The sequence below is a fragment of the Uloborus diversus genome, chromosome 6 (assembly GCF_026930045.1).
Source record: "Uloborus diversus isolate 005 chromosome 6, Udiv.v.3.1, whole genome shotgun sequence".
NCBI classification, from domain to species: domain Eukaryota; kingdom Metazoa; phylum Arthropoda; class Arachnida; order Araneae; family Uloboridae; genus Uloborus; species Uloborus diversus.
The window spans coordinates 128,576,651-128,603,373 of NC_072736.1; the positions used below are offsets into that span (position 1 = coordinate 128,576,651).

The 26,723-nt window shown below is 34.0% G+C and overlaps 1 protein-coding gene across 1 annotated transcript in view; it reads left to right on the forward strand.

Moving 5' to 3' along the window:
- The first annotated feature begins 4,512 nt into the window (after positions 1-4,512).
- The window catches only part of LOC129225139 (glucose-6-phosphate 1-dehydrogenase-like), a 78,532-nt gene continuing 56,321 nt past the window's right edge, over positions 4,513-26,723 (forward strand). Inside the window, exon 1 of the mRNA XM_054859700.1 lies at positions 4,513-4,711. Coding sequence (XP_054715675.1) covers positions 4,586-4,711 — 126 coding nt within the window. The 5' untranslated portion in view covers positions 4,513-4,585. The remainder of the gene's footprint in view (positions 4,712-26,723) is intronic.

The window sequence follows — 26,723 nt, forward strand, 5'->3', positions numbered from 1 at the left end:
GTGATTTTTCTAGACAAGATTTTGAATCCTTTCCTCTATTTGAAGCATATTTTCCTTATTTTTGTACGGGTGTGCCCTAGGAAGCTATCATGTTTATTTACCTATCTTTTTTTTTTAAATTGAAACTTGTTATGCAATTCTATAACGCTCTGGCTATTTTTTTTCTCTATTCGTTAAAAAAATGTTTGAAACGTATTTCAGCTGTCTTTGGTTTGGTAAATGGTAATTTTAAAGATGTACATCTTTGAATGCTCCTAAATAATATTTTAAGATTGCATTTTCTTCTGAAATTTTACAGCTAAAAAGAAAAAAACCATTCATTTGTCTCCCCCCCCCCCTTCTTTTTCTTTTCTTTTTTGAAACTTTTCACAAAAATTTTTTCATCCCAGCAACTTACTTATAACTCTTATTTTTCAATATTTAGCGGAAGATATATATATGTATTTATATAAATGGGGAAATATTAAAATAATGCTTTGAAAATATTAGTTAAAATAATCATACCTTTTCTGATACATTTCAATAAGCGTTTTTTTTTTTTTTTTCCTCAAATTCAAGTAAAATGCTTTTTCAGATTTTTCTTTACTTGCCACAATGAGAATTATTGTTCATTCACATGCGAATGAAGTTCAAAACTTTAACTAGTCTTTTTTTTTTTTTTTTTGAAATTCATAATGAATAAAATAACTATGCAGGATAGTCACTCAAATCTCAAATCTGCCAAACACGGGAGCCGGACAAACTCAATGCACTTGTATCTCTTCAAGGCTCCAACGCCAATAACTTTCTTTTTCCTTCTTCAGGCAGAAAGTTCACACAGCAGGGGCCGGACAGACCGTCTAAGTACACAACAATAGTTGATCCAACTCTTCTCTAATTTTCCCTCGAGCTCCCAGTTCCAGATTCCAGAGAAAGGTTTTTAACAGAAAAGACCCCTGAAGGTCTGACGTTTCTAATGTCACCCCTACACGCGATTACGCCGCGCCGTCTCCACGACGGCATTTCTGAGTGTTACGATTGGCGGACAAATGTCTTGCTTTAGTTACACAATAAACTTGTGTGGTCGACGAATAGGCATAACCCCTGAGAGTAGAAACTATTCGGTTTTTACCCGTCAGCCTAGAAAAAGGGGAAACGGTGCTGAATGTGTATTCAGAAGTTCGTTTCAAAATCAAACACTTAAAATACATACCAACGGGACTTTGTGTTGCAATAAAATCTTTCTCTCTATTTTAATTCTTTTATCATTTCAGCACCCTTTTGCATTTCTCCACTTTGCTGTGAATTTTTTATTGATGATTCAATTTTATAAATGTGTCCACTGTGCACTGTCCAAAGCTATCATGTTTCTTAATGTAGTTGTGTTTTTAAACTGACACTTTCCGTTAGTTTACATATAGTTTATTGAATAACTATTTTGAAAAAAATATTTGAATCTTACATCTCGGATGCGCACAGGTAATCTTAATGTGTGATACAGCTTCCCAGATATTTCTAAATAATATTTTAAGATTGAATTATCTTTTTAAAATTTACAGTATAAATACTCGTTAGAACTCATGATTTGCATTGTAAGTTTGTTAAATTGAGAAAATGTAAAAATGCACTTCCATTTAACTTTTAACAAAGATATAGTGAACTTTGAATTCACTCTAAAAGAAAAAAATGCTGATTATAGCTGAAATTGCCGACTGAGTACAGGAAGGCGGCGCCCATTGGGAGGTCCCGTGGCCTATATAAAAGTCCTTATTCGGCCAAACTTGTCTGATTATTCGGCAAATTTTAAGACATTATTGCATTTTTTAAAATTTCTGAATGTCCGTTCTCATGAGTGCATTGCATATCCGTATTTTATCATTCGGAAAATCGAGGATTTTCCCCAAGAATTTAAGTTTGGGGTGTCCCTGGATATAGTGTCGGCAAAATAATACTTTGTTCCAGTAAATGTCGGTAAATTGAAAATACTGTGCAATTAGTAGTCGGCGAATTGATTATGTCTTTCAGGTGGGCTTTCAGATGAATAGTAGTCAGTACGCAAAATATACATGTTTTTTGGTTTTTCCTTTTTCAATAAAAGGTTAAAACGGGCACATGGTCAAGCTACATACTACTTAACTCAAAGATTTAGAATGCAGAATCAACTGCCCAAGTAACATAAATCACGTTACATCACGTTGCTCTGAATCGTTGACATCACGTTACTGGTAACGTTGATAGAGCGAAAATATGTCTCGTTGCAAAACGCAAAAGCAACGGTTTTAGTAACGTTACATCAACGGTTTCAGTAACGTTACATCAACGATTTTTGAAGCGTTACATCAACCTTTATTTATCACGTTACATCACGTTGCTTTTAAACGTTGTATTAAGATTTTTTTTTTTTTTCAAAGCTTGAATAAAGTTTTTTTTTTCTTGGTGAGAATGGAGGTGGGTTCATTGAACCCTTAATTTTTGATACAGTAAGTATTCTGTATTTTTTGTTAATGCAATTAGTGTTAATATACTTTTATAAAATCTTTGTTTTTTTTTTCTTTTTTTTTTAATTTATAAAATGTCTCATTCCGTTTAAAGGCGTTCGAGCATTCTCACACTGTTGCTTCATTCACAATATTTTGCAAGAGCACTCCTGACATTTAAAAATAAACAGAGCATAACATAGCATAGCAGAATTTACATCAATTAATAGTCAAAATTAACGATATTACTGCAAATTAAATAAAAACTTTTTTCATAAATATAAATCCTTGAAAAAATAATTATTATTATTACTAAAGAACTCCAGAAATATTTTTCGAAAGGCATGAAAGTTTTGAAAAAATCCTCTTACTTCAGTGCTTTAACTAAAATTTGAAGTATTATTACTAAAGATAATTTCAGTTACATGACAAATTTTTTTCAAAAAATTGCTACAATTATTTCGTCAAAATCATTCTGCAAAAAGCCGATTAAATGAGTAAAAAGTGGTATCATTTATCGCTTTTATAGCTTATTAATGGAACATATCCCCAAGCTTCAGCATCTTTTTAAGAAATCAATGAATAAATACTCAAATAAAAACATCTACCATTATTCTTTCAAAATATTATAAATAAAAGTACGGTGGGAAAAATACTCAAACTCCGACCAACGGCAGTTCATTAACATCATAAAAATATGTAATAACACTTTTTTTAATTAAATAAGTATATCAACAATAATACACTAACAATAATACAAAGTACTTACCGCTAAAAGAGATGAGAGATCGCGATTGCGAAGCTGCAAACAATGGCGGCATAGCGAGCCAGAAGTTGTTTACTGAAAATGGCCACTAGGATTCAGAGGTTGCCGAAGACGAGGCAAGGTGCAACGAAAAGTAACGATAAGTAACGTTTCTTTTGCAACTGTTTGTCAACGTTACAAATTTAAGAAATTTGCAACGTGATGTAACGTTTCAAAATTATGCTTTTTGTAACGAATCGATAAAGCAACGTGATATCACGTTGTGTGGGAAACGGTAACGATGTTTCAACTAATTGCAACGTGATGTAACGATGACGTAACGTTTCAGTGTTACTTGGGTGAAAAAGAAAAAATGCCGACTCTAGCTGAATTTTCTGAGTGGACGCTTATTGTCTCGGCAAAATGAACAGTCGCAAACTAAGCAATCGGCATTGTGTGAGCAATAAAACTGAATGTAAACGGAGACACCATTCATTATTTTCTCTTGCGCAAAGTATGAAAAGGTTAGATGTATAACTTTGTATGAATATGATAACTTTTTTTTAAATTTTTGTCAATTAAAGCTTTGAAATTCCGAAACATTGAAAATGCCGACTTATGAACTGATTTTGCCGACTGCATGAAATCACTGGGAGGGTGAGACACCCCCCCCCCCTCACCCCCCCCCCCCCCCTATGACGACGGTCCTGCTCTTTGTGCTGTAAATCATTCTCATTTGTCCGGAGGGAAAGGCGATTTATTTGCAGTCCTCTGTGCATGTGAAGTTGGTTAACTTCTGTATGAATAAATAAATGAATCAACGAAAACTTGTCCTAAAATTCCTCATTTCAAAACTCTGCCATCACAATTTCAACGTTAGTTCAAAGTAATCTTCATAATACTAAGGACAACGTGATATTTTCCCATACTATTCACGCATCCAAATGCCGAGCAGCTAAGCAGATTGCAGTTTTCCGCAGCAAAAAAAAAAAAAAGGCTTAGTAACAAATTTGTTTTTGGATTTTGAAAAATAATTTCCACTGCGTGCAATACTGGCACGTAAAGGTACATTCACGGATTTCAATTTGATTAATTTTGCATATAGAGCTCCACACGTATTACGTCATGCAGGAAGATCTGTTCTTTTGTTGAGAGGAGAGACTCATTTTCTAAAGCCTTTCGACTTTTCCACTCAAAGCGCCTAACACAGTGTAATGTAATTTCTCTATGACTTCGCCGAAACTTAACTGCATTTTTTCATTCAACCGTCAATCTGGGTTGTGTCAACAGTATTCTGTCGTCGCGCTCGTTTCAAGTTGGGAAAGGTGAGGTGTCCTACTGCGATACTGTTGTAGTCAGTAATAACTATTCGTTTCGTGCCAGCATGGAAACAAATTGTGATATTCCTGCATCCCCTCAATGCATTGCATTGTTGAGAGAAACACTTGAACTGTTAGAAACGAAAGACCACTCGGAGCCTGGTTTCACTTTCATAATTCTTGGTGCTTCCGTAAGTTTTTTGTGACATTTATATTTCGTTATTTAATACTTCACATTTTACAAATGGGGTTCAAAATTTTTTGTTTAGTATCATTTTAGCAAAGCTATTAAGCGTGAACTAACATTTCGTGTGCCCTCACTTAATTTTGACATGCTCCTAGAAATAAAGAGCGGGACTTGTTTAGGGGAACGAAGCGGTTTTAGACCGTAAAACCACTTTATTTCTTGACTTTTCAAATCAATTAGTTTCAATTGCAAGTTAGACATTAAAACTGAGCCTCTTATAGCGCTTTATTACAACAACATAAACAGTGCTACGCTGGAACAAAATTGAAATGTAGTCCTCATTGCATATTCCATGGTTTCTTAAATTGGCTGTGTCTTTTCTTTTCTTTTTTTTTTTTGCGTTGGACCAGTTCTAGGAAATTGCTGTTACTTTTTTATGCAAATCTACAGTGAAGCCAGACTAGTTCCCCTAACCCCTAATGAGGTATTAACTTTGATTTTCTGGGTGACAAAATTCTACTTGGATGTGTGGTAGGTATGGTCTCTGAAGATATTTTCCCAGACAGCTGAAAGAAAGGGAAGCCAAATTTTCTACCAAAAAATGTTATACTGCTCATTTATTATTTTGCATTTAACTGGTTCTTAAAAATATAATTTTTTGAATTAAAGTTTTAACACTGAGCTTTTACTTAAGCACTTTCAACAGACCTATGAAACAAGGTTTCTTCCCATGTCCCCTCCCCCATATGGAGAGAGCTACAAACAGGCCCATCATTTAGAGAGTCTATTGCCCCCTCCCCCTGGCTTTGGAAAGTTAATATTTTCATGAAGTGGTTTTTACTATTTTTCGTTCAATGTACATAAATTTCTCCCCCTCCCCAGAAATAGTAGAGGTGTCGTCAGTGATCCTAAACCAACATGGGGGCAAGTGAGGGCTCAAGCCTCCCCTCCCTCCTAGAAATTAGAACTTCCTTGCTTTTAGTGCTCTTTTCTTTGTAAAAATGTAAAAACATTTCTTTTCCAGCCATTAATGAATAAGTTATTAAAAATTGTCAACTTTTAATAACTCTAATCTGTACTGAAATCAGTTTCCATGGGGGAAATATCTGAGCCCCTCCTCCCCCCCTATAAAATGTATATGGGCATCCATGCAAAGCAACAAGACCTAGACTGCATAGGGGTCGCAAGAGAGAAAAAGTGCTTGAATCTTCTCACTGCATACTTAGTATTGAAGCTGCCCATAGCACGGTTTGGCAAATGGAACCCGGAGGGGGGGGGGGCATGACTTCTCGAATAAAACATTACTTTACTATTGAAAACATTTTTCAAAAGTGTTGCCTCCTCTTTCTGTGCACATGAGTGCTTTTTTCTCCAAGGAAAAGAAATAGCTTTATTTTTAAATTTAAATAAAATGTCTTGAAATGCACTTCAAGACAGCAGCTTACATAGCTCCCCAAGAGGGGCGCAAGTGGTATGACGGTGTACACGCTGAAAAAAATCACTGTTTTTTTTTTTTTTTTCCTGTGGGGATGTGTAAGAGGCCATTTGGCCTTTACCAGACCTAGTGGGCTCTCAAACGAGGCATCAGTCTTTCATGTACAATTATCAAGGTGCTGACGCATGGCACAAGCAGTTTTTGACGCCCAGTTTCCACTAGATGAAGGCATCTGGGCTCTCTTTGACACAAAACTGCCCTAAGTGTTTAGTTTTGCTGAGGGAATTCAAAGCCAAACAAATAGGTACTCAAGGGATCTTTTACATGTGGCATAATCATAGGACATGAGCGCTGATGATTTTCTGCGTCTTGAAAATCCGTCTGGCCACCTCAGGTCAAAACCTGGGTCAAAGGCCAACGCTTTACCATCTAGGAGAATGTTTTCACATTGCAGTGTGTCTGATACTTCAATTCTCTTGTGTGGCCATGCATTGTTGTTCATAAAGAGAAAGTCTGAACCTACAGCCCTCCCTAAACATGATTCAGTATAACTTCTCTGCAATACCATAGCGATGTAATGCTTTCTTGTTCAGAAATATGAAGCGGTGTTCTGCCATTGTGCATGCCTGCCCACGCCTTAGCTGTACCGATCACATTTACAGACAAATTGTTGAGCATACCAGATTCCATGCTCTCTCCACAATAGTTGGTTACCAGAATCTATTGTCACAGTCGGAGGACATTACACTAGATCAGCGGTTCCCAACCTTTTTCTCTTTGCGAACCCCTTGGAACAGGCAAAAAAGTTCGCGAACCCCCTGATGTTGAAATTAGTAACATGTAAGAAACAATAAAAAAACAGCATGTTTGCTTTCCATTTTTTGCAGCATTTGATTACAATAAACAAAAATATAATTGTAAAATATCATTAAGTGCAAACATTAATAAAAAGTTAAAACTACATCTACAAGAAAAATTATAAACAAGAAGTTTTATAAATCAACTATTTTTTTTAAGCATACTTTAAATTGGGGAAAAAATCCTTAATGCGATATTTGTGGCTGTTTGACGGAACAAAGAAACTGAAAGTTTGGTTCAATGTCTGACAGTTTGAGTCTTAAATCAGGCTCTGCATTCAATCTGCTTCGGTATTTATCTTTGAGATAAGTATAGGAGGAAAATCCTTTCTCGCACAGATATGTTGTACAAAATGGTAATAAAATTCGAATTGCTTTTTTGGACAAAACGGTATAGTCATTTCTTACACTGAGCCAGAAGTCAATTAACGAGAGCTCTTTAAAGGTAGTTTTCAATGAATTATCACAGGATAACTCGATGAGCATTTCCTTTTCAGGTAATGTCAGGGTGTTCTCTAAGCATGGATTTCCTTCAAAAGGATTGCGTATCCAGTTGTTTGAGAGAGGGACGTTACGCCTATTAGGAAAATACTCGTCTCAATGTTCACATACATTTCTTTTAACGCTTTCATCAAGTTTCATTGAGTTTTCTGATAAAAAACTACTAAGAGAAGTGAAACAAGAAAACTCACCCATTTCCAGGCATTGGATCCAGAAATTCAATTTTTTTACCATAGCTTCAATTTTATCATATACAACGAAAATATTAACAACTGCACCTTGCAAGGATAGATTTAATTCATTTAATTTTGAAAAGATGTCAGCTAAATATGCAAGCCTTTGCATCCAAAGAGGATCGAATATGCAAGTGGACAAGTGAAATGGATGATCAACAAAAAATGCTTGGACTTCTGACTTCAATTCAAATAAGCGTGTCAAAATTTTGCCACGGGAAAGCCATCTAACTTCTGTGTGAAGAAGTAAAGTAACATGAAGGCTTCTCAATTCCTCACAAAGCGCGTGAAATAGACGGTAGTTTGTGGCACGTGATTTTATGAAATTTACAATTTTTACCGCATCATTCAAAGTAGCGGATAATTCTGCGGGAATACGCTTACATGCTAATGCTTGTCTATGAATGCAGCAATGAGTCCATTCAATTTTCTCATTGATCTTCTTTACTCGCACCACAAAGCCAACAAATTTTCCTGTCATTGATTTTGCACCATCCGTGCACACACCCACACACAAAGACCAATCTATTCCATTTTCTTCAAAGTAACTGTTGACCAGTTCGAAAATTGCTTCTCCAGTTGTGTTGGTTTTCAAAGGTTTTGCAAATAGTACATCTTCTTTAATTGTATCGTTAAAAATATACCTAACATAGACAAGTAATATTGCAGCGTTTGCTACATCAGTCGACTCATCAAGCTGGATCGCAAAATTATTCTCTTTTATTCTATTCACAAGTTCTTTATCCACATTACTTGCCAAATCAGTAATTCTGCGTGATACTGTGTTGTTTGATAGCGGAACCAGGTCAATTTTTTTTGCTGACTTTTCTCCCAGCATACACTTAGCAATATCTTTAGCACACGGTCCAATTAAATTTTCTGCAATTGTATGTGGCTGTCCAGATCTTGCAATTCTATAACTGACTCGATATGAAGCTTCAAGGGCCATTTTACTATCTTCGTTGGATTCTAATAGGAACGTAGAGACGCTACACTTTTTATTATATTCCAATTTTCTTTCAAAATATTCGATAGGTTTGTCTTTGTGTGTCGGATGCTTTGTTTCGAGGTGTCTTCTCAGAAGTGACGGTTTCAAACTGCTGTTCGCTAGAACTTCGTTGCAGAGAAGACAAAGCGGTCTAGGTTCAGACTCTTCTCCAGTAAAATAAAAGCCCATTTGTAAATAGTCACTGTCATATTTTCGCTTTTTTTCCTTTTTTCTCCCCTAGTTCACTTTTCTGTTTAGTCGGGGGAGGCGGCAGTTCATTACAGCTATCTATTTCAATATCCTGTGTTGATTCGAAAGTTACTGCTGATGTTGAGGGTTGATCGATTGACTGCTTGTCCATTTGTCGCTCAACCAAACTACCAGTTTTCAACCATCGATCCATAACAGCAGAAAGTTATTAAATCATAAAAATTACCAACACGATTATAACTTTACAAACAGAGTAGCAAGTTCACGTAGCAAAACCAATTGCAAACAAAATCACTTGTTTTCAAGCATCTCTAAAGTATCTCTAAATACGTCTGTTAACAACTATTTCCCCAGAACTATGAGCATGCTGATGTTATATATTTTTGAAAACGAACAGATGGGTAAAATCCAGTAATAAATTTTAAGTTTGGAGCCTTTTGCTGTCATGTCTGCTATTCGATGACTGAATTCGACGGAAATTCCCGAGTTATATTTCAACCCGATTAGAAATAATTCCCCTATGATGCATTGTTTGAGAATTCTTTATTTTTTTCGACATATGTATATTATGTATATTGTTTGATTGACTCCACTCGATGGCGCCTTTTTAAGGTCATCGTGATCCCCGCTACAGCTTAATACAACGTTTCTGCATGGCGCCTCGCAATAAAGAAGGAAGGATATCTCTTTTTGTTGTCTATCGAAAAAAAATGAGAAAATTTCTTTTTAACCAAGATTATAAAACCGCTGAAAGATTTTTTTTTTTTTTTTTGAGCTTAATACAAGAGTCTGGCGCGTTTTCAAATTAAAAAAAAAATTAGTAACTATGTGTGCAAATTGTATATTTTATAATTTTTTACCAAACTAGGAAAAATCCGCCATTGCACCGAAATTTTCGCGAACCCCCTTCCTGCACCTCGCGAACCCCTGGGGGTTCGCGAACCACCGGTTGGGAACCTCTGCACTAGATCAACATTGATGATCCCACCCAACATGTTCCTTAAACCTGCGAAATCTCTCTCTAGACGATGGCATGGTAAAAGTGGGATTCAACACACGGGCTTCTGTGCATACAAGCCAACCGTATTTAATAGTCGTGAGATGGTACTTGCAGAAACATGCGTACTGGTAGTGGTTGTAAGATTTGCAGCTATCTGTCCAGGAGTGAAATTTCTGTTCCTTTTTGCCACGGGGACTACATAGTGATCCTCTGAAGATGTGGTGTTCCTACCAAGACCCCTGCATGCTTTCACAAAGCATTTCCACCTTCAGCGGCCTTCTTAAACCGCGAGATGTCGCTTTTCGATACACCAATTGCTGCAGTGATGATTTGATTTGTTTCTAGTCGTCCACGATCGTAGGTACTCAAATGATGTCTTGCTGATATTTTACTCTTAAATATTTCAAGAACCAAACAGTATTTTGGAGAAAAAACTTTTTCAACATCTAGCACTATTTGTGTTAAATACCAAATAGCGTGAATTTTCGTACGAATCTTGAGCTTGTATGCACTGTCTTTCATACAGATAGCGAGTCTTAAGTTGGACCTGAAATCCTGTACGGCGACTACAGTGGAAAGATTGCTAACTATATCATTCCTTACTACATGACAAGGGCGCCCATATCGGGGAGCAAGGGGGGGGCTCGAGGCCCCCCCCCTTTGAAATTAGAACTTCCTTGCTTTTTGTACTTTTTTCTTTGCAAAAATGTAAAAACATTTCTTCTCCATCCAGAAATGAATAAATTATTGAGAATGTCATATTTTAATGACTCTAATCTGTCCTGAAATCGGTTTCCACTGGGAAAATATTCTGCTAAACCACAGGGAAAATATTTGAGCCCCCCCCCCCCCCTTGCAACTTTGCATATGGGCGCCCATGCTACATGAGACATCTATTTAACGCAGATATTTACAACAACATTAGACTACAAGAAACATTACTGTACATATTTTTATTTCAATGTTTGCTTTTCGCAGGCAGGATAGAGCTTCCGGTGCTTTTGAACGCAACGTAACACAAATTGTTTTTGTTCCTTATATCAGCTGTTAGCAAACCATGAAAGTCGTGAATCATTTTTACCTCTTTTGATTGCATCGTTTACTGCTCTAAGCATTGAGACAGTCTTTTTCACATCAAGGAATGAAATATTATTGACCATACCATAAAAGCTGGATGAATTTTTGTAGAGCAGCTTTTGAGATAATTGGGTCCACATTTTCGTACACATTTTTCAAAAAGCACAAATCTTTGTTGGGTGCTTTGACAGCCAAAATGCGTTGAAACCATGGTTTCACGTATATTGTCACTACAAACAAGCAGACATCAAACAATGCTTCATTTACTTCGTTTCTAATTTTAGCTGTGAACTAAATAGTAATAGTGTTAGGGAGTAAATCGCTCTAACCATCCATCGAGCTTGGTGCATGGCTCCCGGTAGTCTTATTTTAAATTCTTTTCTGTATCTCCACCTAAAAACATGATAGGCAGTTCTATCAACTCTTGATAGTCATCCCTGACCGTAATATTAGTAAGTTCAGTAGGGTAAAAGTAAATTTTCCACGTTAGGATATAGTTTGGAAAAACTCAGCAGCTAATCCATAGCACTATTTTAGTGGGATAGATCAGTTCATCTATATGATGGCGACAAGCAAAGGAAAGCATTTCTCTATCAAATTTTTGCTCAAGAATAGTGCAAGAACCACTTAAAGGACCTGTTTTGGAAGCTGTAGCATCACAACAGAGGGTTTTGAACTTTGTCTTCAAGATTCCAATCTAAAACTGCCTTTCAAACAGCCTGTGTTTGTTCTTTTCCTGTATAATTATCCAGTTTAGACACAGCAATGAGTTGTTCTTCGCATCCATGTGAAATAACTATAGATAACCACCTTCTTTTGATTTTTGAGCACTCAAAGCAGGCAACAGTTTCATATCCCAAGGTAAATTCACTACATATGGTACCTTGTACTGAAAAGCAATTTTCATTCCTCCTTCGTGCTCCTTCTACTTTCGGTTCAAATTCTTAAAATTACCTATGGGAAATTCATCAATGTTACACCCAAGTGTGTCAATAGTAGCTTCAAGAATAAACACATAATCTCGTATACTTGGACACCTGTCCAATGCAGCAACTGACTTTGGAGCAATGAAATCGTTCCTCATTACATATTTACTTGTTCCAGGTTTTGGAACATTTGTCCTATGTTCTGGAGCACTTGTTCCAGGTTCTGATTTATATGTTTCAGGGAAATCTTCTGAATTAATATTTTCACTAGAGCTCAATGAAGATCTTCTTGTACAGGTTCATACAATTCCGAGGATGTTGAAGCGGAATCGTATTTCATGCGCCTGTTTTCTTTTGAAAGCTCAAAGTCGAGCTCTTTCCTCTTTGTCGGACAGTTTTTTATCAACTCCATCTAAAGTGACCACATCGGCCAGGCTCTCTTTAGAGTTGCAAGAAAATCCCATCTTCCTCCATTTTGATTAACCGAAGTGCATCAGCATGTGCTATTTTTACTAATAAAACTGAAAGTCTCTGTGAGGATCTCTGTGATGCGCATAGCGCCTAGACCGTTTGGCCAAGTAAGTCTCTCCAAATTTGATACACAGGTTTTTAAGTTTATTCCCACAATTTGGCAACGATTTGGTGAGAATGCGTGTCTTTTCCCAAAAGATGATGCTTTCTCGAATAGCGAGATTTGCACTTTCACTGATGGTTAAATTTACTTCTCGGATGTCACAAAACAGACAGAACTTGTCCGTTAGAGGGCAGTTTCAAGCCCGTAATTTAGTGTTTTGAGACTCCTCTTAAAAATCTAGTTTTTCAAACTTTGCAATTCCACTGCAATGTTTCGTTTCCTATGGAAGAACTATACTGCACTCGCTGACTGGGATGTATTTCGTACTGACACGTTTGACAGTTTGCCATGGATAATCCCCCCCCCCCCCCCCCAACATATGTTTTTCTGTTTTCATTTGATTTCTGTGCATTATTTACAGCTCTTTTGAGCTTCACAAAGTATCGTGTCGCCAGCGTTCGCTTGCTTATGAATACACATATACACATGAATACACCAGGGTTCGTACGGGTTATGGAAATCCTGGAAAGTCATGGAAAAAAGATAGCAGAGTTTCAGACCTGGAAAAGTCATGGAAAATTGAAAGTTTCATTGAAAGTCATGGATTTATTTCAAGTCATGAAAAAATGTCCTGGATAAAGAGAAAATAACAGTAACTGAAGGAGCATTAGAAATCTTGAGTGATTTAACAGTATAGTACATAAAAGCTATTAAAAGTGGAAAATTGAACGATCCAAAAATCAAATCTGAATTTTGAAATCTCATTGCATCCACTTCTGTCGCAGATGCTTGCCTTTTTTTGTAATGAAATTTTATTGCTTGGACATCATTTATTTTGAATTTTCTGTTATTTTCAACACTTGTTATGTTTTATATTCTGAGTAGCAAAATTTCACATACTTAGTCTTGCCATGCCCACTCAAAAGAGGCAGTTCAATTGCATCCAAGTTCGAGTCCATCACTCATAAAGACTTTATTATTAAATTTATCAGAGTTTATCTGAAGTTGTTGAAGATTTAGAAAATAAATATCTTTAGTCAGGTGATAGAATACAGAAAAAGAGGAATTTTAATACTCTAAAACAGTAGTGCCCAACATACAGCCCACAAAACTGATCTATGCCACACACTGCTACGTTCAATGTCAGGAATCGAACGTGTTCTGGAATTTCTAAATCTATTAAATTATATGCATTTGAAAAAGTGCAAATTTGTAAACAAAACAAGTATACTTTTGAATCAGTAGATTGATTCATTACTGAATGGGTTTTTTTTCTTTTTTTTTTTTTTTTTCAAAAAAGATCTGGTTTAGAAACATGAAAACCAAACTATATGGCTTTACTTCAAAGAGCCAAAATACTATCAAGTTACGTGGATGATTAAAGGCACTATTGACACTAAAAGGCAACTTTTGAAGCAAATTTATTGAAACTTAGTGATGACTCATTCAACCTTTGTCCCATTCAATATCATTCTTCCTGTATTTTAAAACAATATTAGACATTTAAGCATCATCATATTCGTTTTATTGCATTTTTATTTTACTTAAATTTATATGATGAAGACAAATAATAGTTTAGTTTTTTAAGTGTACACTTATATTTTTTCCATTACAAGCAAGTGCTTCAATGAGGCTGTGGCATTCATGTAGACGTTTTGCTAATAGTCATTACCAAAAAATTAGAAAGTTTGAGAATAAATAGTGCTATTCTCTTTGTGTAACGAGGTCATGAAAATTTTCATTGAAGTCATGAAAAAGTTTTGGAAAAGTTATGGAATTTTTTCACCCAAATAGAGTATGAACCCTGATACACATATACACATGCTATTTATACGTTTGGGCCTTTAGGCGTGAGTTGATACGGGTTTCCGTGCTTCAAATTTGCATGAAGCTTTTTTTTTTCAATGATTTTGATGTAAAAGGAAAAAAATAAGAGATTATGCGTTTTAAAAAAGCTACTTTCATGTTTTGGGACACCCTAACCAAGCCATCTGAACTTGTATTTATTTCCATTGGCCAGCTATCCGAGAGACAAATTTTCATAAATCATTTGTTCCATAGCAATTGTCAAGCATTGTATGTACACTACTGCTTCAAGATAATTTCTTAATTTGCATGAAGTCTGCCCCCCTTCCCCTTTTAACTGCGTTTGTAAGCAACTAAAGTATTGTAGGTTTTTAAAGCACTTGGCATTTCTTGATCACTCATGTACTATGCTCAGGAACCACCAGAAAGCAAAAGTGGAAAGCAAAGTCACGACTGGGTATTAATTCCATTCATAAATTTTCAGTGTGTTCTTGAGAAGGAAAGGTTGCCATATACATGCATTTAGTTACTTTCCGAAATGTGTTGATATTATGCTCTCGAGTAAATTTTACAGCAAACGTGACGAGTACATGTAGCATCCTGCAAGGTAATTGAATTTTGTTGATGGGCAGTTCTCAAAAGGTGGGAACAAAAAAGTTAACTTTGAGCAATTTCAAAAATTTTCGAATTTGATATCAATTTTGCTTTTATTCTATAGTATGCATACCTAGAACACAATATATGAACATGAAAAGACAGCAGGTATTTGTAAAAATTGTTAATTAGCAAATTAAATTAGCAGTCTGTAGGTAACAGATTTTGGACATTGTTGTCCTGTAGGTAACGGATTTTGGACATCATCATAACGTAAGTTTCATCATTTTTGACAACTGTTAATCTGATTTTTAACTTTTCCAATGAAAATTTTATTTACTACTTTTTGAATTTTGCAATTTAATGATAAAGAGGATAGTAATGAAGTACTTGAATGGCTATCTTTACATACAGTGGCTCCCAAAAGTCTTCGTACACCTACGACTTTCAACGAAATAGGCCCCAAATCATTGGTTAGAATTAATATTTCGGAATAGGTATTTAATTATAAGATCTATGATCAATTTTTAACAAAACTGCATGAAAAGATTTCAAAAAATATTAAAACTTAATTTTTTAAAAATCAAAAACCGAAAAGTGCCGGAAATTTTATCTCACAAAAGTCTTCGTACATTTTATAAAATGTCTATATATTAATGAATAATCTAACTTTTGATTAAGTTATTAATTAGTAGAATTTCATACAGTATTCATAACACCTTTTAAACGTCTAGGAATAGATTTCATTCTTTTTCTTTCTTTTTTTAGCGTAATTTCTGAGTAAGTGTTCTACCACACTTCGGGTATTACTATTTCTAGCTCTAATTTCGTTTTAAAGCCCTATTTTCGTAATCTAGCCTCCAGATATCTCTAAATACGTTACATTAAGTTACAATCTGGAGATTGAGGTGGTATTTTCTAAACTTTAGGACAATTTTCGAGGCACTAGACGCAAACGTTGAAAACCGTGTGCTTATCGTTATCTTGATAAAAGACAAAGTTGTTTCCAATAACCAAATTTTTGACTAAGAGTTCAAAATTGGTTTTTAAAATATTTAAAGGAACAGCATGATTCATTATTCCATCAAAAAATTACAAACTACCAAGTCCTGATGCTGATATGCAACCTCACACTAAAACACCTTCACCGTCCTGATTAACTGATCCAACTAAGTTTTTAAGATTAAGTTCCTAATTTTTTCTTTTACTTACAGTTATACAACAATTTAACCAAAAATGTTGAATTACTTTTTATCTGTAAGTAAGACATGGTTCTAAACTGTTTTTAGCTTATTTATCATTGATTTTGAGACGAAAACCGTAAGCTTTCTGTTTTTCGCACGACCAAGAAAATTTCTGCGGGAAGAAGTCCTATTTATTCCAGCTAATCAAAGAACTTGGTGAACAATTTTAGGTGAAAATTAAATGTAAAATGTTTCATTTAACTCTGCAGAAACTTTTACAGTACTCAAATGTGTATTTTTCATAAATTTTTTAACTTTAAATCTACAATCACGTTTTATCAACTTTGCCGGTTGACCTTTTCTTACCTTGTTTTCGGTCCGATTTCTTTCTTTAAAGCATTTTATCAAGCACTTTACTATACAAACAAATAGATTAACTAATTTAGAGACATTTCAAACCAATTTACCACTACTGTGGGAAAAAAATTCAAATTTTAATGGCGTTTGCGGTTTTTTACGAATACCAGCCATTTTATAGTAATAAGCAATATATTATGGAATAAATAAACAAAAAATTAAAGCCAAATGACTTATAAGGGTCAACACAATGCAAAAATACTAATAAAATGGCATATGATAATTTTAATAATGAATTTATTCGAAAATATTTGAGTGTACGATGACTTTTGTGGCGTGTTATTTCTCTGTCTCTTCGTTTTCTGACCCATTTCAAAAAGAAGATCCGTCAATATTTTGAAAAAAACAAATGGGTTATATTTAGAATGACATAGGAATGATGTGAAAAATTATTGGACTTAATATTCGAATTCAGTTTTGAGTTATTTTGGTTTTACTAAAAAATTTCAAAATGTACGAACACTTTTGGGAGCCACTGTATAATAAAGTTTTGGAATGATTTTGAAGAAGTTGATGAAAGGTAGAAAAAAGCTTCATGGAAATAATTATACAAACTTGTAGTTTGATTTTTTGGGACAAATAAGGAATAAAAATAGAGACAAATGAATACGACATATATATATATTTTTAAAGGAAAAATAAACAAAATACGCTTTAAGAAAGAATGTAAAAAGTGACAGTTTTAATAATGAATATATTTTCTAATGTCATAAGAATTAAAACGATGTCTTAAAAAAAATTATTGAAAAAAGAAATTCGTATTTCTATTTGGAGATCGTTAAATTATGTTTCCAAAAGAAAGAAGAGAAAAAAAAATTCTAAAATAATAAAAGCGGCGGGAAAAAAAAAATTTGCTAGTGCAGGTGATAAAGTCGCCAAAACTGGTGCAGCTGACGATTAACTACATTTGTCAAACTGGAATCCCCCTCTGGTAACCTTTAGCTTATCGTATACTGTGTTGTCGCCAACGGAGGTTTGCTTGGCGATTTTCGCGCAAAATGGCTTTCGTTCGATCATAAACAGCCATGTTTCTACTGTAATTTATGTATTGTTCAATGTGTAACGTATTAATTATGCAAAATACCTATGGATTAAAGAAGATAACATCATAATAATCTTTTTTATTGATGTTAGAAGACAGTGGATTATAAAAAAATTATAAATAAACGGACAGAATTATCGGCATCAAGATCGTAACGCCATTTGGACATCTCACATGTATGTTTAAGAAAAATTATTTTTCTTCTAAGATACTGCATAAAAGATTATGAAAACACTTTTAAACAATTAAAAATTGATTCTGAGGATCGATAAATACCTTTAAAACGAAAACATCATATACTTAGTTCTCAAATAATAGCATTTTAAAGATCGCAACTTTTGGACATACATCAAATTTCAAAGTTACGTTTTTTTTAAATCGTTTACAAAGTAAATAATCTATCTTAACTTTTGTTATCTGTGTAAAATATTAACAAAAAGTTATTCAGTGTAAGATTCATACCTTTAATTTTTTTTTGAAACGCATGGAAATAATTAAAAAAATTTTTTTTTAATGGTACATTTGCTCAGTTAACGTTTTGGTATGTCCAAAATTGTGCTTTTTCGCAAAGAAAATATTTTTTAAGGGCATTTGAAGAGCATTTTTTCCATAATTTATGTCAATTCTTGTCTCTATACAGTATTATAGTTTAACTCAAAAAATTTTGAGTTAATTAAAATGAAAGTTATTTGGTGTTGAAGCTTCAAAGTTGAGGTCTGTGTTTGTTCCCACCTTTTGAGAACTGCCCTGATATATTATTCAGTTTCAGAAGTCGTACATTGCCTGCCTCCTTTTTCAGTTTTCACTCTCTTGCATAACTCTATCAGGGTGGCGACAGATCAGGGAAAAGTCAGGGAACTTTATTAATCAGGGAAAAGTCAGGGAAATATCAGGGAATTTTGAAAAAATAACAAAAAATCAGGAAAAATTGATTTTATGAAGAAAAAAAATTTTTTTTTGCTTTACAAAATTAAGTACACTAATTCCCTACGCATTTTTGGCCAATTATCTGTTCAAAAAAAAAAAAAAAAGTAAAATAGGTGCGATTATACACCGCCGCATATTTGTGCATCTTTTTTACTAAACGTCAAAGTATTGAATCTTATTTATTAACCACAGGATGAACTTACTAAGATTGCTTCCGTGTCTGTTAGGTTGTTTATTTTACCTAGCTTGAAATTTCCTTATACGCTTTCAATGCTACGTAATATAAACAAAACAACCATACAGGCAAAGAGGAAGCCTTCATTATTACCTTAACTCTTTTGCCTTTATTCCTTTGTCTCGAAGTAATTAGTGTACTGTAATCATGATTTCAAGAAGAAATCTTTCGTTTTTGAATTAAGACCTTAAAAGCTTAAAAGTTATTACTTCTTCGCATTTTTAATTTAATTGCTAGAATTGAACTTTCAATTAAAAAAAACTTTGTTTTTTGCTGTTATATTATTTGTTGTCACTGCAGATAAAGGTTTTCTTTTCTTCAGACTTATGGGATTCTTTAATTTTATAACCAAGTTGTATTCTTCTTTTATATATTTTGAAATTCAATAATTGATTTTTTTTTCTTGCATTTCAAAGTTGTTTGTTACAAAAGCAATCTAAGATTTTTTTTCGTTACATACTGAAATCATTTGAAATAAAGTTAACTTGTGTACTTAAGTAAATATCTTTATCTTTTTATTGTTAAAATGCTGTATTCATTCATTAAAACCTATGTTCTTGATTAGAGAAAAGCTCCCTATGAATGGATGTCAAATGGTTTCATCTGTTTTGCATAAATACGTCAATTAGTTATATAAGAACAGCTACATTACTTCAATTCTTTCACTATTACTTGTTGATTTTTGCAACAATTATTATACTGTTTGAAAACTTAGTTCAAAATAATTTCAATTACTCTTTAGTTCTATCATAAATACACATGTTTTTAAGAGTAATTTTAATAGTTTCTTAAAATTCTTATGCTAAGTGGTTTCTAGAAGTAAAGTATTTTTTTTTTTTTTTTAATTTTCTATAATCTTTCCATGTAGAAAAATTTAATACACTGTTTTGTGGGGATTTTTTTCCCCAAAAAATTGACTTGATATGTTTTTTAAAACCATTTTATTAAAAAAGTAGCATCTTTTTAAAATATCTTTAGTTCAACAACTTTACACAACTTAAAACGTTTAAAATACTGCAGTTTTTACAAACATACAATGGATTTCAAGCAAAGCAAATAAAGAAAACATTATCATTGGTAACGTAAATCAGGGAAATTTGGTGAACCTAATCAGGGAAAAGTCAGGAAACCTTTTTTTCACAGTTCCTGTCGCCACCCTGTCTATTTTTACAAGTGCCATCAACCAAGCATGGCTGATTAACAAATATTAATAATACAGATGAACTATGTTCACAGAAAAATCTCAAAGTTTGCTGACAATTTTGATAGTTTTTAAACAAATTTCTGTTTTTTCTAGTGGCAAAAGATTATTCCTGAGTTTTGAGATTCCCCCAAATTAATGATATTAAAAAGAAACGAATATGATTGAAAAAATATGCTGTGTGTATGGAGGCATGGTGCTACTCTACTTGTTTTCAACTTTACATTTTCGCTGTCACCCACAATGTAAGACTCTGGAGAGGTACCTCAGTTTTTGTAGGAAATTTCTGAAAAAATAATTAACTTAGCAGAGAGATTTCAATTTTATCTTAGTCTGCTTGCTGACTAAATGCGCTCTGCTCTCAATTAAAATAAGCAAGGTGAATCCCAATAAAATAAAATTGATTTGTTAGTCTCAAAATAAGTGTAATATGTGTTAAATAACTTACCTAAGTTATTTTGTATTCTCGGTAAGTATTTTTTTTTTTAATTTGCTTTGTGAACCTTATAAATATGATTCTCAATCTGAGATTTGCGGACCAATAGTGGTTGCTTGCGGATAAAGATTGCTTGCAGACCACTAGAGACCAGCATGCAATTTTCACAGAGCCAGCAAGCAGCTAGCAAAAATTTGTTTATCATTTTTACGTTCTTCTATATCCAATATATAGAAGAAAATATTGGATTCGTGCAGTTTTTCGAATTTTGACGGATTCAAACGTGTGCCGAGTCCATTTTGACCATTTTTGGAAAATGTCTCTGTGTGTGTCAGGTATGTGTGTGACCAGTTTTTTTGCAGCCGCTCTAGAGCAAAAACTACGGCATGAAATCAAAAGAAATTTGGTACACATATGTGCCCCTATGTGACCTTGTGCCCATTGGTTTTTGGCACGAATTCCTTGAAGGGAGGTGGAGCAATGGGACGTTTCTTAGCGTGCTTGCTATAACCCAGGAAGTAACTAGCGGAATCAAACAAAATTTGGTCCGTATGTTGCCCCTAAAAGGTACAGGTGCTGATTCAATTTTGGTGTCAATAGCTCTCCAACGGGGGTTGAGTTATTGAACGTTTTTTGTCCTCAATTGTGACTGCTGTATCTCAAGAAATAACGAACGGAATCAAACAAACATTTATCGACAAGTTGCCCTTTGAGGCATTGTTCGTACGCCCTTGAAAATCCTTGAAAAGTGCTTGAAAAAAAAAGTTCATTTTCAAGAGCTTGATAACCTTGAAAAAGTTACTTAGTGCTTAAATTGTCGCAAAATCATCGGATTGTGCTTAAAAGTTTTAAAAAAGTATTTCACCAATGTCATTTTCTGAACATGTGTTCAATATGCAACATCGCAAAAAATTGCTTCCGTGTTTGGGATTTCAATCCTTATGCATCTTGTAAATATTTTGCTGTTTATTATAATCAAAAGATATTTTGACAGATGGTACCTTAGATTAGTTTATTTTTTGTTTAATTTCATTGATTAGCAAAGAAATAAATTTGGAAACCATGACAACATTGAACTTACTCGATTTCGCAGAAAATTGCTCTTGTTTGAAATGAAAATCTTTTTGCATCCTGTAAATATTTGAATATTTTGGCTAATCAAATGTTATTTTCGCATATTCTACCGCAGATTAGTATATTTTTTGTTCAATTTTAATTAAAAAAATAAGTTTATTTTATGGGAAACATGCCAACTTTGAACGAACCGACTTCCCGAAATCTCGTGTTTGAAATTTCAATCTTTTTGCATTTTGTAAATATTTAAATATATTGACTAATCGGATGTTATTTTCATATATGCTACTTTAGATTCGCATATTTTATGACAACTTAATTCGCGAAAATTTCCTTCCCTTGTTTGAGATTTCAATCCTTTTGCATCTTGTAAATATTTTTATATTTTTGGCAACTAGAAGTTATTTTGACACATGCTACACATCAGATTAGCTTTATTTTTATTTTAATAACTAAAGAATTGATTACTTTGGTCTCGCTTAATTATATGCTTATTTATTTTTGCAATTTTTAATTTAACTATCTGTAGCTAATTTTCGGTAAAAACATTTTTTTTTTTTTTTTGAAAAAATTTAAATTTAAGCAATTGAGCACCTAACAAATCAACTTAAAGTTTGTATTTTGATTACAATTATGTTTGTATTTTAATTACAATACACTTGTAATATATTAATATTACAAGTTTGTATTTTAATTACAATATTTATTATATGACAATTTATACATTTTTTAATGTGTAATTTTATAAAGTTGAATTTATAAGTACGTCACACATTTTCTTTATGTCTGCTAAAATAATTAAGGTATGTAACAGGGATGGTTGTGTTATGATTATTCACTGGAAATCCTGTAGTCCAGTAGTGTTCGTTTTATGATTTTACCTCCCTATATTTCCAATTTTCCCCTTTACCTCAAATGTTCAAAACTACTACTTTAGTAAGGTTATAGTGTCTAGAAAGAGTAGTGTGCCGATCGACGGGGAAAAAGTGAGGTCAGAGCTGAGGAAAAACCAGATGGCGCTGCGCTCGAGGTGTACGTTATGCTCCTCAATCAGACTCGTTTTAAATCAGCGATTGCATGCTCATTTCGCAGTTTAAAAGCCCCGTTTTTTGGATTGAACTTATTTCTGCGCAAAAGACAAATTCTGTAATAAGTGCTATTTGTTACATCTGTGTTCATTTATTTTTTGAAGAATATAATATTACCTTATGCTAATTTATCTTCAATGAAAATAGTAGACTATAAGGGGCCATTCATTAAATATGTAAGGGTCCCGAGGGGGAGGGGGGTTGGAAAAGCCTATACGTACCTTTGGGGGGGGGGAGGGTGAAACTCATTCTTACGTAATATTTTCCAAGTCGGTATTTCACATTAGAAATTGCGCGGTCAACAAGTGATTTGGCAGAGATTATGTTCCATTTGCGTATAGAAGGTAAGAAACGTGTTAGGATAAAATGTTTTTTTATTTGTTTTACAAAGAATGAATAGTGTAAAATATAATAAAAGAGTCGCATTATGTATGGCATGTTTTATTTTTAATTAATATTGCATCAAAAAAAAATGTCGAAAAAGCATTCAGTGTAGATTCTAACTTTTCAGTAACTATTTCTTTACGCAAAAAGTTAAATTTAATAACGATTCCAGTGATGTAACGATTCCAAGATTTGTTACTTTCTCATTTTGAAAAACGAAATGGAATCTTACGTAAGAATGCGGGGGGGGGGGGGGAATCTTACGTACCCTTACATGGGGGGAGGGGGATCAAAAATTGCCAAAATCATCCTTACGTAATTAATGAATGGCCCCTAAGTATTCAATAACTGCGCGTCTCTTATTTCTCTACTAATAATAAAGCTGAAAGTCTCTCTGTCCAGATTTCTGTGACGCGGATAGCGCCTAGACCGTTCGGCCGATTTTCATGAAATTTGATACAAAGTTAGTTGGTTGCATGGGGGTGTGCATCTCGAAGTGATTTTAAATTCGATTTTGTTCTTTTTTCATTTCAATTTTAAGAACAGTTTCCGGAGCAAAATTAGTAAATTACGAAATTATAATGACGTGGAACCGTAACGTGAGAAGAGCGAATGAACATAGCCAATTGGCGAGAAATTCATCATCCATTATTTGTAAATATACAAGATAATCAGATGACCTTTTAATTTTCTCCTCCGGGCAAAGTCCTGCGGGTACCGCTATTTTCAAAATAAAACTGCTTCGAAATTCTTAAGCTAATTGAAATTATCAGGGCTTCTCAGTCTGAGTCGAAGAGTCGGAGTCGCTTGAAAACCTACCGACTTCGACCTGTTTTTTTTTTAATTTTCAAAGACTTTCCTTACATTAAAAAAAATAATAGGGTCACTTGCTCCGATCACATATAACATACTAATTTGCAAATAACTGCAATTGGCAAACAGCTGGCTTGATTATTTGTTGAATTTTCGGTAATACTTATCAACGTCAAACTGCTAGTTTGCTTATTTTTATAACGTTCTTTAGAACCTGTCAGCAAACGGTTTTGTTGTCGATAATTATCGAAATGGAAGTGTTTTTTAATCTGACGTTATCATTGCCAAAAAAAAGTATTTATGTATTTTTATCTTTTATCTCATATGTAAAATAGCGAAAGAAATGTATCCTTAAAAACTAAAAACAAATGGAGAACCTCCTCGTCCCTCTCCTTTGTCTAACATTGCTTATGATAGCTTTAAAATGTTCTTTTAAAAGGAAGCGCAGCTTCTGAATCTCCCTACCTTTAATCAGGAAACAACATGACAGTGCTACAATTTAAATATATAAATAAGTAGCGATCAAAAGAACATTGTGATACATGTTTTTGGACGCAAAAAAATATTTTCCCGTTGTCGATATGAGATTTTAAAGCCTATGGGAATTTTAAGAAAAGAGAGTCTCGTTGTTACAAATTTAGCGAGTTTCGATGGGGACAGACATCTTTCTCACGCTCTGTAGATATGGATGTCCTGCCACATGCAGACGAGGAAATCGTCTGTGAGAAATTAGTACCTTCAATCTCTTGCCAAGTGTTTAAATTTGCCACTTTTCTTAAAATTTCGGGAGACTTAAATACCTTTTATCTCGAAAACGGGGGACGATAACAAAAATAATTATCAATTTCGTACAGGATTTTAAAAGGCTAAAATTAAAAAAAAATTCTTTTTAAATATAAATTACGTGCTCGTTGATTCCGTTTGTCCGAAAGTCGAATGGTCGGTCGCTAACAGTTACCAGGCGTAGCGTTGCTGGAGATTTCCAACCTATTCTCCAGACCTATAAACTGTAGAGGTGATGCTACCATATACCGTGCCCAAGTCGGGCTCTTTCTCATTTAGGGGCCTCATTGACTCAGGAGTCGCTCCATTCTGCTTTAAACTCATGCTGGCTACATGAATGGGGCTTGAGTCTCCAAAGTGGCATTAAAAACAACAACAAACTGCGCCCTAAGCCATCTCGATTGATAATACATTTGCCTTAAAATATAAGTATCAAATTTTCAGTCAATTGTGTAAAATTTTGTTTTGAAAACATCCTTGTCTTTGTGTCTACTTCAATAATGATATTTTTATCGTCAATATTGTTTTCCTCATAATTTTCATTATGTACAAAAACTACAATATTTGGAGATTTTTTAAATTTCCTACAAACCCAATATTCGTTAGGCAAATTAATATGAACAATTTCATTTATAATAGATTTATACGTGGTTATTTCAGTTTCATCTGCGGAAAGATCAAGTTTTATTTTTTTCAAACAGGGAACGTTTTTCTTAACTGCATAATTCCTGATGTACCTTTTCTTTGGTAATTTTTTAGTAAAGTATGTTAGCAGACTTGGGAAAATTGTCGGAATTGCCTCATCTTTAAAAAAAGTTTTTCCCCGAGGAATCAAAACTTCCTCACCATTTATAATATGCTTAAAATGCGTTTCAATAAAATGTTTTTCGAAATGCAGAGCACAAATTGAGCAATATTTATCAAAAACTTTATCTAACCTGGGAATTAAAGAGTTCCACTTTAGTTTTTCTTCATCTGCTGGAGCTTTAAAAAGCGTAACTTTTTCCTTGCATGTTTTGTACCCACTTTTGCACCCTGGTACGAAACAAGATGAAGCTTTATTTCTTCCAATGTTCAACTTTGATGCCTCCATTAAAAGCCTTAAACGTTGTTTCATGAAATATTCACGAAATAAAGGTAAAAAAGAGAAACGCGGAACTAAATTGTAACACAATCCCGCGTCTACTAATGTAAACACCGCGAAATTGAACGTACATCTCGACCGCACTGCCATCTAGCGGTTTTCATACAATTTGTCTTCAAGAATCGTGGGGAAAAAAGCGCCAATCGGCACACTACTCTTTCTAAGCACTATAGTAAGGTTGTGGGTACTTGGAACAGCTTACCGAAAGAGGCTGTAATCAGCAAAGGGGTAGATAGTTTAAGGAGGGTTATTGATCTTCATTTGGATCTAATAAATTGATCAGGACCAGCCTAGCTAGGCCCAGTGCCTGTTGCTGGTTATCAACAGGCACTGGGCCTGGCATTTCTATGCAGAATATTTTGACTTAATAAACTATTTTAACTAGAGATGTAAAATTTCCGGAAATTTTGAAATGGTGGAAAAAAAAAACGGTTTTTTACCGGGTTTTTTCTGGAAAAAATGGAAAATTTGATTTTTTTTTATGAATAAAATCAGGGTTTCTTAATAGTTCTGTGTTTTTTGGAACACATAAAAGGTTAAGCATTAAGAAATATGTTATCCACACATCTGCTTGACAGAAATACACGGGTCATTCCATACAGATTCAACGGATGAGTTCGCTCGACCATTTTTAATTTTTTTGAAACTCATATCCCAAAACGATGCATACGAATGATTTTAAAACCAATTTTATTCTTTCTCTAACTTTAGCCCTTGATTTTTTAGGGGTCATCAAAAGTGATTTTTGCAGTCAAAAATGGGACTTTTAGACCTTTGCATTTTGGCCAAAATCTATTTGAATTACATTTATGGCCGTTAATTTTACGCTTTGATGTTAAAGTGCATAAGATGATAGTCTCACATGCTGAGTTACGTGGGTGTAACTTAAAAATTAAAATAATGGCAACAGGTTAAAGTTCAAGGTCAAATGTAAAATTTTTGCTCATTTCAAAGGGTCATAACTCGCTTGGGGGACGGAAACGCAAAATGAAATATGGCAAAAACTAATCACTGGAGTTACACTAATGAGAAAATATAGCTGTAATTGTGTGTTTGTTTACCCTTTACAAATTACAGCCCCTCAAAG